The following is an 18,399-nucleotide window of genomic DNA, read 5'->3' on the forward strand; positions in this document are numbered from 1 at the left end:
TTATTCCCTCTGTAGGGGCAGCATGGGACCTATACTGGGTGGGGGTCAAAGGGAAGTCTGAAATGGCATCAGATGCTGTAGAGCAGCCCAAAATTATGACCATGGTCAAGATGATGAGTGCATAATTGATTTTAGTTGACTTTGATCAGGATGAAAGAGCAACTATTTTCTTCTTCCCTTGTCAAATGTGAAGTCTCACTGAAAGGGAATCCAGGCAGCTAGTGCCTCTGGAGGTTTGACTTCTGCTCCCTAGAGTCTTGATTGATTTCTTTGGAAAAATTAGTCAAATCAGTGGGATTATTGAGAAATTTGTACTGGAGAATTATACTCCTAGCACCAATATAGTTTCTTCAGTAAATGCAGTGTCGTTACAAATCCCAGCAGTGTTCTGTCAGGATGGGAGTTAGAATTTACTGGCATAAATGATTGTCCAAGTTCCTTTTTCTAATTTCATGACCCATTTTTCATATGACTGGAAGAAATCTGAAGGATCTACCATCACTGGGTTGTCTCCTGTTTGTTCACAGTGAAGATGACCATGTATATCCCATGAAAAGGCAGCTTACTCTTAGATGTTAGGGCTTTTTAAGGCAGAGCTTTACAAGAAAATTGAAAAGTGATTCCTAATTCAGAAAGTCTCTCTGAAGCACAGAAATGTAGATGTTTCTAGATTGCTACACATTCTCCACTGCTGAGGTTTTAAGATGATGATCAAATTCTGATGAAAATTAACCTAGAAGCTCTAAGCAATATTGTATTTTCTTTAACTTTTTTAATTGCTTCTTACTAGAAAGTCTCTTCAAATGCATTATTTTGGAAAACCTTAGGTGGTGAGCAGTGTGGAAGTTATCATAATGATACAGCAGTCTCCTAATTTGACAGATCTTTCTCCCACCCAAATGATTCCAACTTCTTTGAAGAAAATCTGTTCCATTTCTTATCTTGAATTAGGCTTTCATTAAGCAACTGATTAATGTTGATCCCTTGCTTCATGTTATATAAAACATTCCATTTTATGTGTTATCTACACTTTTTCACAATGGCTTTTAGTAGATTACTAAAACATTCCCTCCCTTTGTTGCCATCTTTGTTGTGTATTCATACATTTATTTATATGTGAGTACAAATCCATATAAATGTATAGTAATCTTCCCCTTAGGATACTGTTAATGTATGTTATAAAGGAAAAGGAGATTAACAGTAGAATACAACACAAACAGGCTGACTTTATGGCAGTCTTGCAGAAACTCCTGCCAAGCAAAAGAATAAATAACAGCTGTGTTAATCAAAGCCAAATTTAAAAGATAAGGCTTGAATTTAGGTGGTCAAAGTCCCAGAAAACTGGGCAAGATTAATGCCCACAGAAAAAAAGAACTCCAAGGACAAAGAGTGTAATAATATACACTTAAGTTGAAGGCAAATTTTCAAAAGTTCTTCTGTGACTTAAAGGCCTAAGTCAAAACTGACTTCAAGAGCAGGGACATTTATTTTCCTGTAAATCCATAGTGTTTGTGCTCTGGAATCCTTCAGTCTTTCCTGAAAATAGGAGTTAGGTGACTGCCTGCCTTAGTCCCTTTTTGGAAGCATAATCTGTAGTCACCTGAAAGTCCAAAAACTATTCTGATCCAAGGAGAGACTGAATATCAACCCAGGCTACTGACTCAAACCAAAGAACTACAGGTACAAGCACGATTATTCCCTATTTTACTGGAAAGCTGTATGTCAGCTGGTTTGGATTAAACTCACAAAGATGTGTTAGCCTGTTCAAGATCCTGTGGAAGCATTTTGAATCAATTGTAACTGACGTAAATATAGCCCATGACTGGAAATCATCCAGAGAGAGAGAGAGCTGCAGTGGTTCAGCCAAGATGCATTATATCAAAAGCATGGATAAGTAATTTGGTGTCCTTATGGGAAGGATTGCATTACAGTTTCACAACATTCATAAAGTGCCTGCACAGTGAAAGATCTAACACAGTCATTAAAAGATGGATGAATGCCCTATGAATCTTCACCTTCTGTCGTGGATCATGGCTCTCTTATCTAGGCAGGTGTGGGAAGAGGAGCATGAACCCACAATGACAGAGGGCACAACAACAGCTTAGTCGTGCTCCTTTGACATGAGCATGTGAGCTTCCAGACATGATTTACTATGTTTGCATAGCAATACTAATTACTTTTTAGTGATTATCTGGCCAAGATTATGTACAGGGTTGCAAAGCTCAGATAGAAACCTCAGCCAAGCTCTGTAGGAGTTACAGAAGCGGTTCTTTTACTCACAGTATACCATAGTTTTAAGTCACAAACCAGCACTTGTATTTTTAACCCACTTCTGTAACAAAACATCTGTGTTATTTTTGGAGAACTCATTTCACCTGCCTTGTATTTTTTTATTTTATGTCTTTAGAGTTGTGATACGATGAATTAGCTCTTGCCTGTATAATTAATGAAGTGCTACAGGGAGTGGTTGGGTGTTTTGATAATTACCAGATTCTGCTGTTATCTATTGCATGATGATTTGATATCTGGGTTCAGACTCTGGGCTGTGACTGGCAGGAAAATACTCAACACAGCTTAAAGAGGCAATTCTCCAAAGTCCTCTTTCCCAGCACAACCCGGTGCAAACCCCAAAGAGCTAACAAAAGCCAGTACAAAACAGTAAATGTCAAAATAACCAAGAGTAATTCCTTCTTGTAATACATGATGTCTGCAAAAGGTGTGAGGAAATTTCTAGTGCAGTTCTGGGCCATCTAAGGTTTCTACTTCCCAGGAGAACGTGAATGGGAATTTTATGCCTATATTAAGATGTTTGAAACTAAGGTACTACCCTGCCTCTATGTCTTCTGAGTCTTGAAGTTTTCCTCTCAACAAGAGCTCTTTTCTCTGAGAGATTTTGGAGAGCTACATCTTACTGCCCATAGCATGAATACGAAAAAAAGCTAAGAAAGTCAAACCCTATGCACAGGAATCATTTGGCTGATTCAACAGAGCTGCTTGTTGGATTCAGAATTACTCGCATCACTGAGGTACTAAAGACAGAGGCACTATATTTTGTAAAAATTAATAGCCTCTGTAGCTCTAAGAGCTTCAGAAGCTGCAGTATATTTGAAAACCTAGCTTTGAAATACCTGGCGTGCTGTAGATTTCCTCAATGTCCTCATGGATGAAATATTTGAGACAAACCTCAAAAATCATATAAGCAGGAGAACAAAATGGTAGTTGAAGGAAACTGGAAAGCTGCTGTGAATCATACGTTAGTTTTCCCATTTCAAAGGTGATTTTTCTTGTTCTGGTATTTGCCTTTTTTATGGGTATTGTGAAGAATATTAGCCTAATATTTCCAGCTCTCACTGGAGTCCTAGTGGTTTGGAAGCATCACTGATTGATCTGACTGCTTACATAGAAAGGTCATATTTTTCACAGGCATGTAGGACAAACATTTGGACACAATTAGAAAACCACCACTTAAGATCTAGGGTGTTGCCTGTTACCTTGACAATTCTCATGAAAATGTTCTTTCCACCTCTTTACCATAAGCCTAGAAGTCACTTTAATATCACAGAGAAGCTTTTATGCTCCACTGATTGGAACTGTATAGCCAAAGTATAAGAAAATACGTTGGTTTTTTTTCTTGACTTCTTCATTCCTCTGTTGTAGACTTGAGAATATAGCAAACTAAATTTAATTTTGTGGTCCATTGTTTCCTCTTAAACTGGGAATTTCTGCTCTTTAGAGGGCTGTGAGTACCTATTTGGTGTTCTCTGTCTGTTGTCTGTCTTCATGAGATTTTAGCTTCTGCTCATTTTCAGCTCTTTTCTGTCATTTCTTATGATGTCATTTGCCATCACCTAACCATGACCTTTCATAGTACTGGCAATGCTGCTAAAATCATCTGGCACCTCAAGAGGTTTTTGCCAGCACAATTTCTACCTACATTTTAAATGAAAACTCTCTAGACCAATCTCCAGTAGGAGTCTTCTACCAGCTTTTGATTTAAAATCAGCTTTATGTTTACATAGCTACGTTTATGTAATTACTGATGACCTAACTAAGAGAGATTATAAAATAATATACTGAAATGTAATTTTAAAGTGAGTAAATCAGCCTAAAATGTTAACCAAAACAAGATGAGTGAGCTAGCAAGAAATACAGCCTTCAGTGTTCCCCACGAAAATGTAGGTCAAAAGCCTATTCTGAAACAGATTTCTTCTTAAAGCTTGAAGGTGAAATATGTACCACATTAGCAAAACATCTATTGGTTCAGCAGAGCCAAGAGGATTTACTTCTGTTAATATTGCCTGTCTGTTTGGGATTCTTTAGTCATTAATTTTTGTAGAATGTAAAGTGCCCTCGTTGCTTTGACTGAGCTTTTCACAAATGTTTGGAACTGACTGGAAAGAGGGGCTGGTGTGTGACTTCTGTTGATAAGGTAATATGGCGGTGAAATGCTGTTGGAGAAACGTGGGAATACATCCACCAGCTGGGATGCCCATCCCATGGCCAGTGTGTTTTGGCATTGGTGTCACCTCCCCCCTGCAGAGAGCCCTTCTCAACTTCTCTTCCTGCTACATTCCTACAGAGCCTCTCACCCAGCCCAGCAACACTGGATTTCTGGAAAATGGAAAGAGAAGGGAAAGAAGCAGGGTTCAGGGACATCTGTAGAGGGACAGAAAGGGGGACAGAATTAGAGATGAGGCCTTGCGTTGCCTCAAGTCATCAACAATAAAGTCACGGACTGTTCAGGACATTGACAAGAGTTTCCATGTTGATGTACTTTCCATCAGTTTCCAGCTGATGTATAACCATTTTTCTTCAGGTAAAAATAGAAATGCAGTGCTCTGAGATACTCTCCAAGATCCATCTACATTTCTTTATTCATTGCACATTCTTTATCTATACTGCTTTTTAAGCAGTCTCATTAACAAAAAACAGACTATTCAGCAAGTGTGGAATGCTTTCCAAAGTATCTCATACAATCGTTATTTGAGTGGCAAAAAATAGAATTAAGCTCACATCTTGATTTTTATTTGGCTACAGAAATTTTCAGCAATTTTTTTGTTCCTTCTGACTGATTCAGTATAGCACAAAGTACAATACAACACAGAAAGTACAAGGTGAGAGTCCAGAATTGACAGATAGCCAACCTAGAACTGCTCAGAAAAATGTAAATGATGTACATTTGCTCATGAAGTTTTTGTGATTTGTAATAACTTCAACATTAACAGTACCACAAAGGAGGATGTCCTGAATTTTTTAAACATAAGGGATAAATTAAGAGAGTGGGGTTGTAATAGTTTATTGCAATCTGAGAATCTGATCCAGTATTTTCATGACAATATGAAGTTGTTCATCACTCTGTCAAAAGACTCAAGAGTATCTTCAGTGAATATGCATTTTTTTTTCAATAAAATAACTTTAAAGGTAGTGTTTTGCTTAGCTTTAAAAGTTCATTGTGTTGCTTTACATTACTTCAGTCCAGTCCTGTGAATACTATTAAGCCCAATATTCAAAACATTTTGTCATGAATGGCATTCATGATGAAATTGTAAATGCATACATTGGAGTTTACTTATTCATACTTTGTAGCTCAGCCATAGCCTTCAATGTACATTAAAAACGTCTAAAGGAAAAACCAATAACTCAAGTAATGCTTGTTTGATTAGGTCCTGAAGCCTTTGAATAAAGTGTAATGGGTGGGGTGGTGACATTTACTTAAAAGCATTAATTAATTATAGAAAGGAAGAAAGTAACAGCTGGACTTCACTTAAAACTAAGCACAAAGAAAACTTCAAGCACATATTGCATGACTTTAAGGTCCTGTTTAGTTTACATGTCTGCTCTCTAGATGTATCTGCCTCCCTTCATTGCTTATATGAGGACCTTAAAGTGCTTACACTTGCAATGTATGCAACTTCATTAGATACCTTCCAATAAAGACAGTATAGTCCACTTCTTTATACTATTACTTTAAGTTAATCAAAGCGACTGACCTTGTCTTTTGAAGTGTTTCAGAAAGTTGTACAAATCCTGTGAGTTTCTTAATGGAAATAATCATGCTGGTTGAAAGGATAGCTCCTCCAGAATGATATAAAAATAAAAATGCGTATTCTTTCACATTTTCATTGTAAATGTAGACAACGTTAGAAGATGTATTGAAAGCTCTAGAAAATTTGAGCCCTTGTGTTTCAGTGCTTCATTGTGGCTGCTGAAATAAATTATTTTAATAATATTAAATATTTTAATATTTATTTTTATTTAGAAACTATAATTTGTGGTTCTAGAGCCAAAACTCTTCTAAAGTTATCAAGTTTGCATCTCACATGGATTTTATTTGGTTTGCTTCTTTGCTTGGTGAATGATTTGAGCCCCTTTGGAGGTCTTGAACCTGTGCATTTCCTACAGTTTTAACTGTATCCTATTGTGTTATAAATAATGAATCTGGCTAAATGTGAGCTGCTGGCCAAAGATCATCAATTTTATTGTGAAAAATATTCTGGATCAGTCTGCACATTACTGTCCTCTTCACTCTTTGGTTAAGATTGGTATTTGTAGTTGCACACACAAGGATGCACAGTAGCATGACGTACTCAAGCTGACATGACACCAGGCTGTACCCAGGGAGTGTTTACAGAGCTGCTGGTTACCTTAGAAGTGACACTACCAGAGCAGTAAGAAGCAAAAGAGAATGACAGCTTTTCCTTTGCCTTTTGTGAGGTCTTTCTCACTGCTACAGATAGATCTCTGAGGAAGGACTGAGTGCATACAGTGAACAGTATCACACTTCGTGCAGTACCAGTGTTTAGACAGAATCTTATATATTTCTACTTCCTGCTCTCCTTTTCCTTCATGTGACTCTTAACCATCTTTGCTTGCTACTTTACTTAAGACACTGCTTTCCCTAAACTGCAGAGCAAAATACTTCGCCTCATGCTATTTGTGTGCCTTCACTGAGTAATTCATGCCAAGGACTGGTAATGTAATAATAGTAAGCCCAGAGCTGCCACACAACATATTTTCAGGTTCAAATCTGAAGGGTTTGCCTTGTATTTCAGGGTGCTCAATTAAATAGGATCTCTCTGGGTGAGTGCCAGATGGAATTTATAGAGGCATCTACTCAAAAGAAGTGGATAAATTGGACAGTGCGTGTGCAGTGAGCCTGGTGCTCCTGGAGCCTTTCATCAGCTCTAATGCATAAAGTGTGACATCCAGTGGGTTTAGTGCTCAGACACAAGTCGTTTGTACCGTAAAGGCACAACAGAGCAAACGTTTGCACGGAAGCACGGGATTTTCTAAGGCCATGGCTTAGAAAAGTACATGGCCCACATGCTTATGTTTCTTCCTGGAAAATGTTGGCATACCCTGGATACAAAGATTTCTTTTCCATGTAAAAGAAATGGGTCTTAGGCAAGCATCAGCACGACAAAATAATTTGTCACTTCCAACAATAAATATGTGTTGGAAATGTTTAAGATGTTTGAACCAGCTGCACATGTCCATCTTTTGCCTCCTGTAGGTTTTGTCCAGATGTTTCTTATCTTGCCCATACCCAATGAAAATAACATGTATCATATTCTGCCATGATGTGTTCATGTTCTTAAGTCATCAGCATTGTAAACTGGCTTATACTGCTTCCTCTTAATGCATATGAAAAGAATTCTTTCCAATTGACTTGAAAAAAATGGTTAACAGAAGATACTCTTGTTAGTGTTAATCATTTGAGAACCTCTTCTGCCCTTTAGCAATAGCTCTGTTAGGAGAAAGAAGATGAAATAGAGTCCCTTTCAGATGTTGACAGACTACTGCAGCCACGTAATGCACTGTCTCTGTTGCACTGGGCCAACGCTGAAGTGATGTGATTGCCAGTGTGGAGGAGAGGTCTGGGTTATGTCCCCAAAGGTCACTGTTGCCAGCAGGCAATACCTAGGGAGTATATTCCCTGAACTCCCCTAGCTCAAAGGGTCTGATTGTGAGAGCCCTCACATTGAAACCCACAAACAGAGAGAGATTCTTCTGCAGTCTCCATGCTGGGCTGAAGAGTGGCCACAATGCAGCCTTTGTTACAGCAGGGAACTTCCCTGCCACTTACAAAGATGTTGCGTAAGGGACAGCTGAAGAACCCAAGGTGAAACGCATTGTTGAATGTTGTCAGGTAACACTGGCATGCAAATTCTGCAATTCAGTCTCTTAACTTCTGTTACTACCTTGATGAATTGCAGAGAAAATACAATTAAATAAACAAAACTTTTAATTCCTGTAAATATTACAGATCTTTTCTCTTTTAAGTCTTTAAATCTTAAGATCCACTAGATAACCCATTTTGGTCCAAAAAATCGTAGAAGCATAGAACATCCTGAGTTGGAAGGATGTTCTATGGATTGTAAAAGTCCAGCTCTTGGACCTATGCATGACAGCCCCAAGAGTCACACCACATGCCTGAGAGCATTGTCCAAACTCTTCTTGAACTCTCAGGCTGGTGCTGTGACCACTTCCCTGGGGAGCCTCTTCCAGTGGCCAACATGAGCTGGGTGAAAAAATCTTTACCTAATACCCAACTCAAACCTCAGATAATGCAGCTTCATGCTATTCCCTCATGTCTCATTGCTGGTCACCAGAGGGAAAAAGCAGTTCCTGCCCCTCCTCTTCCCCTCATGAGGAAGCTGTGGACTACTCTGAAGTTTCCCTTCAGTCTCCTCTTTTCCAGGCTGAAAAAACCAAGCGATCTCAGTCACTTCTCATACAGCTTTTCCTGTAGACCATTCACCATCTTTGTAGACCTCCTTTGTACGATCTCTAATAGCTTTATATCTTTCTTATATTGTGGCACCCAAACCTGCACACAGCACTGGAGCTGAGGCTGCCCCAGCTCAGAGCAGAGTGGGACAATCCCATCCCTTGCCCAGCTGGCCATGCTGTGCCTGATGCTCCCCAGGACACAGCTGCCCCTCCTGGCTGCCAGGGCACTGCTGACTCAGGTTCAACTTGCCATCAACTGGACCCCCAGAAGCCTCTTTTGCTCTCCAGTATTTTGTTCCTCAATCTGTGCATGTATCCAGGGTTGACCCACCCCAGGTGCAGAATCTGGAGTAAAATTAAAGCTGACAAGAACATATTTTGAAGAATCTTTCGTAAAATACAAAGACAGGCAAAACAGATAATTCCTGTATTTTGAAACGTAGCCAATACAGTAAGGTGATAGCTTATTTTCAAACCCATCTTTGTAAACAAAAAGCAATGAGATTCACATGTTTTTGGAATTCTGCTGGGCCACAGGATGAGAAAATTAACAATGAAATAAACCCTTCCTCTGCTTCTCACTCAAATATTATTTTACAAAGTGGGGCAGTGTGACAGCAGGAGTGAGCATGATAGTTTAATATTTGCTGTACCAGATGCTGGAGAGAGGATAAGAAAGCTTTAGCATCCACTGTCTACAACTTGCCTAACATCTGCAAGATAATCAGAAACAGAATTGTGTAGATGCAGTTGGGGGGATATTTTCTGATACATACCCTTCTCTGTGATCAGAAGCCATGAAGCATGGGGAGAAGGAAATAAGCCGACCACAAACAGTGCAGGAACAAGGTCACCAGGAAGGAACCAGAAGATGAGAGATTTGGGTCAAGAGTGAACTGTGCACAAAAATACTATTTCCCATTGCTGGTCTCTTTCTTTGCCTGGAATTTGTATACATTTTATTTAGAAGAAAGAGATATAATGGTACATGACTGCTAACAATTCAGAACAGTTCTTAATAAAGAGAAATAAATGTTCTTTCCCTTTCAATGCAAGCTACCATTCCCTTTTTTACATTTGAGAAAAGCTGAACAAGTGGTTACACTGATAGAATGATTGTAGTGTGAAAAGATCTTCATCCTACAATGACCAGGACAGTTTGCTTCCTGCACATTTCCCATTCTTAAAAATGTGACTAATTGTGGTGAAGCAGGTTCAGAATCCAGTGAATGAAATGAAGGATAACATCCCACAAGAATAAGATGTTCTTTCCCTCTGTAAACAATGATCAAGTGGTTTTTTTAACTGCAAGATGGCTTTATTGCTCCTGTTTGTTTTATGGATTCTTTACCATCCATTACTTAATTAAATTCAAAATACAAGCCTGGCTTTATCATTTCTGAGCCTGTGAGCAATCATTAAGTGTCACAGAGCCAGCTCTTTGTGTGATTTTACAAACCTTTGCTTTGAGGATAGGGTAAGAATAGTTTATTGGATCTGGCTTGGCTATCCTGAAATCAATAGGTGGATCCTGAACAGCACACTACTGCAGCACATAGAGAAGATAAAATATAGGGTCAGGAGGCCTGTTCAACCATTGCATTTCATCAGCATTATAAACATACACCAGGCCAAAATCAGTCACACTCAGCTGAATCCGTTTTCTAGTGCTCCATGGAAATACCCTCCTTCCCTGCAAAGATCTTTGTATAGAAAACTTTTTAAATTATATAATATTCCTTCTTTCTGACTGTGGAAGTTCTCTTTAACTCTTTCTCCTGCAAATATCCAGTAATAGACAAGTTCTTTGATAGCATTAGTTCTTGTATACTTTTCCCCTTTTTTACTTTTCTTTCTCAGTGTTTTATGTGGATTTTCTTTTTTATTTTATTCCATCCTGAAAAATATTTCAGCTCATCCACTGGAGTTGCTATAATTTTTACTCGGTAATTTTAGGTTCATACTCCTCTCCCCTTTTTTTTCCATTGAGGAAGCCAGGATCTGAAATCCCTCCTGTGTTTGATTTAATCAGCATTTCAGATTAGCTCACTACTACCCATGTGTGTGAGGGAACAAAAGAAACTTAGCATGAACTTTGTGATTGCTGCTTACTTAACAGGACTGGTTTACAACTTTTCTGTAGGAAAAACAGAATCAGCTTAGTAAAACCTTTTTTAATGTTCTAAACTTCTCTTCAGACACTGAGAAAAAAAGACCAAAACAAAGGACTTCTTGAGGGTGAAAAAGGTGTCAGGAACAGAGGTTTTCTGCTGCAAGAGTTCCCAGGTAACAGGCAACCTGGGCTTCTTTAGAGAAGTTTCTGAGAAAGTTCTGTTTCTGAGAAAGGCAGGCAGATTGCTGAATCAGTGCTCTTACAGTGTCCTTCAAGAATTAATTGAAAGCAGTGAAGAAATATTCTTTGCTTCCTCAGTAGGATTTTTTTTTTTTTTTTTTTTTTTTTTTGCCTGAAACTGTTTTGAACAGCTTTGTCTGGAGGAAATGGGAGACAACTGCCATTATCACATAAAGGCAAGACCACTTCCTCCAGGACAAAAGTCATAGGTATATGGGTCAAAACAGCAGCTGGACATCTTTCAAACAGGAGCTTTTAATAGGCAGACTCAGAATAATTAGAGAAGGTTTGTACCAGACCACCTGGAAACAAGCTTCAGATGTTTACCAATAAGAATAAGGCACCTCTCCCTAACCTTTCTTGTTACACGAATTTTACACAATTTGGGTTGAGATAACAAGCCTCTAATATGAAGTTTTCAGGAGACTTTGTTCACCTGATTTTCCAAATAAACTCCATACATATAATATTGTTGTAAATGTGCATTAATTACACAGGAACCTTAGATATTATTTGGAAAAGCTGGTTACCACAGCAGTTGTTGCTGTTCTACATGGTCTATTTTGCATTTAGCTTTTTGGTGTGGCAATATTACAGAATAAGCATGTGCACTGTGGGAAGAAAAGCAGCAACCCACCAAGCCTCTTTCTTCCTAATATGGTGAAATAAAAAGCCTTGGTCTGAGCCAGCTGAAGTGCTGATGGAGCCAAAGCCCGAGGATCAGTGTGGTGTGGTGCCTGAAGAGCACAAAGGTCGTGGTCAAGATTCACACTGGGAGGGCAGGAAATGTTTAAATGCCCTGACCATGACTAAAGGATGGGAGCCAGTGATGCTATCAGGGCTTTCTGATCCAACTCATGTTTGATTCCAGAATGGTGAGAGCACTCCTTCCTGCAGTTGCTGGCTGAGGAACTCTGGTCTGTGCTGTATAGCATGTGTAGGGACTTACTTTCCACAAAGGTTTATATTAAGCAGGGACATGAATTTCTCAGTGAGCAGCAGTGTCGGAGCCTTAGGCCCTGAGCTGAAGAGGAGGCTAGTGAGGGAGAAGCAGAACAGACACCAGGCCTTGGCATCTCCTCTGCTTGCACAATGTCCAGTGAACAGGGTCCCCAAACACCATTAAAATACCAGCCAGTTTTTCCCTTTTCCATATTTGTGTTCACTATTACCTTTTAAATGGAAGAACTCAGGTTTTCACAGCAACAAGCAATTGGTTGGTGGGTGCTGTTTGCCCCATCCCACCTAGCTCACAGCTGTCTGCTTCTCAGGATTCTGCTTCTGCTGGTTAAAACCTCTGCTCGGGGATGCTTGGTACAGCATCAACTTATCATACTTAAGTCCAGTGATCCTTGAATTTTTCTTACTTGCTAATGTCAGGAAGAGACATAGTGAATCCATAAAAGAAAGAGAAATCCATACAAAAACCCCAGAGGCCAACGTGTCCTAATGCATAATTCCAGTGGTTATAATTTATCAGGTACCCGAGCCGTGTGAGGCTTTGGGAACAAAAGCCGACTGAAACTCACATCTCCCCAGAGGGAGAGCTACAGCGAAAGCATTTTAACCACACTTGTATCACAAATTCCTCCTGCATTTGGTGACTGTGGCTTGTTCTAATTAACATAGCAGTTTCAGCACTGTGTTTTAACGCAAACAAACTGTTTATGAGGGGAGAAATGGAAAGAAACTCTGGAGACAGCACTTCTCTTCCCAGAGAACGTGTCTCCACCACCCCATAGTGTGTTCTCTCTGCTGCAATGTTGTCACCCATCAGAAAGCTTTGCTTCCAAGAGCACAGGGGCCGATTTGGCAGATGTATTGTCCATACTGCACCCATGAGTGTTCAAAAAGAGGCAAAGGCCTGAGCTTTGCCTTTTGTAAAGCCTGATCATGTCCAAAGCTGGATTTGTTGTGCTCTGTTCTTTCCACCATAGCTCCCCAGCCTGGGGCTCAGACCTAGGCCAGAAGGACCTGCCCAGCTAAAGTGAGGAGCCTCTGCAAGCCCCAGGGAAGCATCCAGCCCTTTACTGGTGGCAGGGAAGGATGAAGCAGAGGCAGCAGCACAATGAGGGAGAAGCATGCTCAGTCAGCTTTATGAAATAATACATTGTTTATACATCCAATAGGAAAACTTTGATAAGGAGGGAAACACTGGAAAGGAAGTACCTTTATTTTAGTGGAGTAAAAGTGATGCCTGTGGTTTTAAACAAAGGCATGTTGGCAGGATCATGCCATACAGAAAAGGAAGAGAAAGGGAAACTGCATTTGAATTAATCAGATAAGTGAAGGTCAGAAGACCTTATGTCAGAATTTTCCATTAATTCCCATGGTCTAGCTCTCTGCCAAAATTGTGTTACCTCCTAACTCCTTTGTACAAATATTGTTGTGGTTATTACTACTGATTACTGTACCTACTGCAGTTACACATACTGTAACACAATCTGTTTACAGTATTGCAGCCATAATAACGCAAAAGAGCAAAGTCAGACAATTTTCATGGTGGGTGTTATATAAGATTTTGAATGAATTTGTGTAAGCTGCAGGATTTGTATCAGCTGCAAGTACTTACAGTGGGGAAAAGACAAGAGCAAAAGAGTAAGGAACAGACTTCATTTTAATTCAACCCCTGTATTGAATCTTAACTTGAAACTTGATTTTTGGTGAATTGTATTTTTTTTTTAACCTGTGATCAAAACCTCTGTTTGACCTAGAATATGCTATTTTAATTCAGTGAAATTTTGTTTTCAATTATTTTAACTTACGAAAAAAAACCCAAATATTTTAAAAATTATTTTCAAATAAAAATAATTATTTTTCCAAATTAAAATCTTTCAAGCTTTTCATTCTTCTTTTGGAGTGAAGATGAGTTTGTAAAATATTTCAGGGTTCCTAAGTCTCATTATTTTTCCCTAGAGTTTTTACTGGAGCATTTCAGCCAGTAAGCGAAACAGGAGGGGATAGAAAGAGAGACTAAAAGAAGTGAAAATAATTTTCCAGCGTCTCTTTAGATGGATACCAGTATTAGAAATAGAAATTGCATTTCCTGAGTTCCCTTTAGATGGACATTAAAGAGATAAATTATTAAATGCGAAATACATGTCCAGCCATAATTGTGAGTGACAGACATCATGATAATTATCAGAACTGTGTACTTGGCCTCTGAAATCTTGTTCCCTACTTCCTGGTACAATAGTCACTGGTTGCCTGCTCCATTTGCATAGCACAAGTTAGCATGATAGAAAGATGATTTTATTTGTATCATTTCTCTTTTTAGAAAGTCTCTCTCTCGCTGTCGAAGAATTAACAGGATGCTTTCCAATGAGTCAGTACCTCCTGCCTTCAGTCGCTCCAATTCACAGGCCTCCATGGACAGCACTTCCATGGAGGACTTCTGGTGTGAAGTAGAGAGCATCAAGGAGAGCAGAGAAGATGGATCAGAAGAAGCAATGCTCTTGGAGTTCAAACCTGCTGATGGTGAGCGCATGAACACCATTTATTCCTCATACGCTGGCTTTGCCTCCTCTCAGAAGAGTCATGATCTCTTTCCTTGTGTTACTCTGTCTCAGCAGAAGTACTAGTCTGGGTCTGTGATCATTGTAGCTCCACTTCTGAACATCACAGTCAATCACTGGCAAAAAACAGTAATTGTCTCGTTTATGCACTAGAGCCAGTAATTAACTTCTGAAGTAAGGTTTGTTGTATTGATTTTTATTTGTGCTTCAGGAGGATACAGTGTAATTCAGAAAAGAAAGGCACTCAGTGAAAACTAAATTTCCAGCTTTAAATGGAAAATATTTAAAGTAGCAAAATGTTGATTTAGCATGCTGGAACTTTAAACTTTCTGGCTTCTGGTAGGATATGATTCAGATTAAAGTCTTGAATCAGCTTTTGGTTCAATGTCATTTTCTGCTATCAGGAATTTGATACCTGCCTGTTTCTCTGAGACTGCCCAATTAAGATATCATTCAAGGAGAGTTTAGAGATAAGTCTGAATGTAGGGATGCCTCCATCGTTCAGGCTCCACAGTTTGACCACATTAATTCATCACAATGTGTCCTGAAGGTATTACTGCTTCATTCTGTTACCTTAATGTTTTCCCCTCTCTTGTTAAGTACTTGTATTTGGAAAAACATGCAATATGTGCTAGCTTGTTGCAGTGCAGCTTTGTGTTAGATAATTTGATAACTCCTAGAACAGTGGTTCTTTTTTTTTTTTTTTTCCAGTTAGGACCCCAGTCACAAATGTATTATATTGTGTAACACAAAATACCAGCTGTTACTATACAATGAAACCAAATTTCTTCTGAGGTTGTGACCTGCTGATAACTGCTGCAACCCTTCTGTGGCTCCTGGCCACTGGTCAGTAACTACTGATGTAGGGATAGATTCTGAAACGATGGTGTGTTCTTTCCATACAATTATTAACACGAGGGATGATGTGTTTTTCCTACTTTGACGTGCAATGGGATGTCATTAATTCTGCTACCAGGAAGAATGGTGGAAAGTACTACTTTATTAAGCAATGAAATTCGTGACCAGTCATGGTGAGTAACCCACGCAGAAGTATCTAGCTCCAGCCATGTACTGTTTCCATGGGAAACACCTCCCATTCACTACTTTCCAGCTGGGCTCTCCTGGAAGCAAAGGGAAAAGACCAGTTCACCAGAAATCTTGGTCTGCTGTGAGGGTTATGGTCAGTCAGCTTAAGTCCTAACTGCACTCCTCTGTTCCTTATTGATAAAATTTCTGTCTGATCATACTCTTTGTCTTGGAGACTCCATAAAGAGATTGTGAGCCCTTTGGTGCCTCCTCCATGCAATGCTTGTCAGCACGAGCTCACAGGTGTCCCTGACTTGTCTGCACAGTTAGGGGAATGACACAAATCTGTGAGCTGCCAAGCTGGGTAACTTAGTAGGACAAGGCAATACAGGAGCTTATTTTCCAGAGACTTTTCCATCGGTTTCATCACTGCTGAACTAAATCTTCTCAATAGCCTGAATTCTGCTGCAGTCCCATGTTACCCTTTGTCTGAGTACACCTCATTACATCACATTGATTTTTTCTCCTCTGCCCTGAATTAAAAATGAGAATGCAAGTCAAAATGCAATACATCTCCACACTTCATTTACCATAATACTGTTGCCTTAAGTACATATGTATGTATTTCACACACCCACACACAATCAGGCAGTGTTTGTCCTAGTTATTAACATCAGGAATATATTCAGTCTAAGATTATAAATCTTGGAAATAATAGTGAGTTCTATTAAGGTCCTAATAGGATAATGCTCCTTACCAACAATCAAAACACTAAAAATCAATGTGGAAACCCTCAGGACAAAATAAAAGCAAATATTCATCACCCTTTTGAGACGTATTTGAGAGGAGGAGATGAATATCCTTAAGAAGAAGGCCAAAGGGTGATAGAAGCCAGGCAGGCATGACTGTCAAAACCTCATTGTGATTTGCCAGACATCATGTGCAAAGGGCAGACAACAGCACACTTATTCTGTTGATGTTAGCAAATAAAGTCAAAAAAAGAACAGAAGATCATGACAAGTGACACAAGGGATGAAAATGTAGGGAAGGAGAAGTCATGGTGTATTTAAGATGTCCATGCTGTGCATGTTGCTTTACAGCTTTTGTTACAGGGCTTGAATGCTGTGAGTTATTTAAGGTTTTATCTGTGATTCAAAGCAAGACATGCCTCTTTCCTAGCAAGCTTTGTGAGAAAAAGAGAATTACTCTCTCAATCATCTATCTTCTGGTGGAGCAGAATCAAACACAGTATCAAGACCCTGCTGTATTAACTACTATAGCTACTTAGATATATCACTATAAAAATAATGCTTTCTAAAACAACATGGGTGGGGGGGTTAACCTTAATTTAATACTAATGTGTCATAAAATTTTGACCATTTTTTAATGTGTAAATTTCTTCTCTTTAATAGTTTTACTCCTCTGATTGCTGTTATGTCTTAGTCTGTGGTTTGCGTGGAAAGGGGAAAACAGGAAAAGGCAAAAGCCAGAGAAAACAAGTCACAGGATGACTAGTAAGCAAGCAGAATTTCATGTCTGCCCTGCTATTTTTCATAACAAGTTTGATTACAAGCTCTGTTCTTGGGAAGAACATGTCAGGACAAAAGCCAAAATTAATATAATTTAAAAGCTGAAACACAGACACATGTGGCTCCAACAGCAGCACATGAGAAACAGAAGAGACCTTCTTAGAAAGAATAGTGAAAATGGCAGGAGTACTGCTGGTTCAAAGCATACAGAGAAGGAAAAGGAACAGTCTGTCATCCTGTCTGGATATGGAAAGGATAAGAGCAGAGACAAGCTATTTCATGGGATACAGGGCTGGTCACATCACTGTCTAACACAGAGCAGGGGTTTAGAAGCAGCTATTTTTGTAGTGTTTTGTAGTGAGGCAGGGCAGTTAACAATGAAGTCAGTGATAGCACATGCATAAGATGCTTTTGCTTGTCCCTACAGCCCAGTCCTATAATTTTCTCTTTTGTGTATCTAACTGCCAAAGTGTAGCAGACTGGTGTCCATCAATCAGCCTGCATTCTGATGTCAGGAAGAGGCAATAAAGGGAGAGTGGAAATACCAACCTGCCATTAAGACTGGCAAGAACAATAAGTGCATTGACGAGTTGTTTTATGGAACATGCTGCAAATTAATCCATTTCCTGTTTGACATGTTTATTTGTAGTACCTCTTCTTCAGTCAGAGCTGGAATGAAATTACTGTCTTGTGTCAAGCAGCTTACTGCTGAGCTAGGTTGGCTCACAAAATTGAAACGAAGGACCTTAAAATCTTCCTACGTGAAGAGAGATTTTAAAAGACTAGGACTGTTTATTTTAAGAAGAAGACAAATCAAAAAGCAATGACAGAAAAATTAATAATTACTGAATGATTCAAAGAAGGTAGATTGGGACCTTCTCACAGTCAGATAATGACAGGGCATATTCATTTCAGGTAACAGGAAGTAAGCTGGAAATCTATATTGTCTTCACATGGATAGGTTTTGGTAGTGAGGGGACTGCAGGTATGAAAAGATGCCAGGTGCATCTGCCATGTCCAGTAGAGCCAGGATAGAAAATTCTTACCACAATGCATAACCTCACTCTGGAAACAATTGCATTATTGAACCAGTTGGGAAGCAGGTATTGAACAGATCAAAGAAGGTATCAGTCACTGATTGAGATACCAAGAAACACTGGTGTGTACAGTGCTAATGAGTCTTTAATAATTAGAAGTTAGGGTAATAACTAGCATTCAAAGATGGCTATTTCTGCATCTTCCA

The 18,399-nt window shown here is 39.2% G+C and overlaps 1 protein-coding gene across 4 annotated transcripts in view; it reads left to right on the plus strand.

Annotated features, from left to right (window-relative positions):
• Nucleotides 1-18,399, plus strand: part of ARHGAP28 (Rho GTPase activating protein 28) — a 77,138-nt gene that overhangs the window by 27,405 nt on the left and 31,334 nt on the right. For all 4 annotated transcript variants that reach the window (XM_023919947.2, XM_023919949.2, XM_086892310.1 and 1 more), the window contains exon 2: nt 14,364-14,563. In XM_023919947.2, coding sequence (XP_023775715.2) covers nt 14,364-14,563 — 200 coding nt within the window. The remainder of the gene's footprint in view (nt 1-14,363; nt 14,564-18,399) is intronic.

The sequence above is a fragment of the Cyanistes caeruleus genome, chromosome 1, assembly GCF_971803275.1.
Source record: "Cyanistes caeruleus chromosome 1, bCyaCae1.hap1.1, whole genome shotgun sequence".
NCBI lineage: Eukaryota > Metazoa > Chordata > Aves > Passeriformes > Paridae > Cyanistes > Cyanistes caeruleus.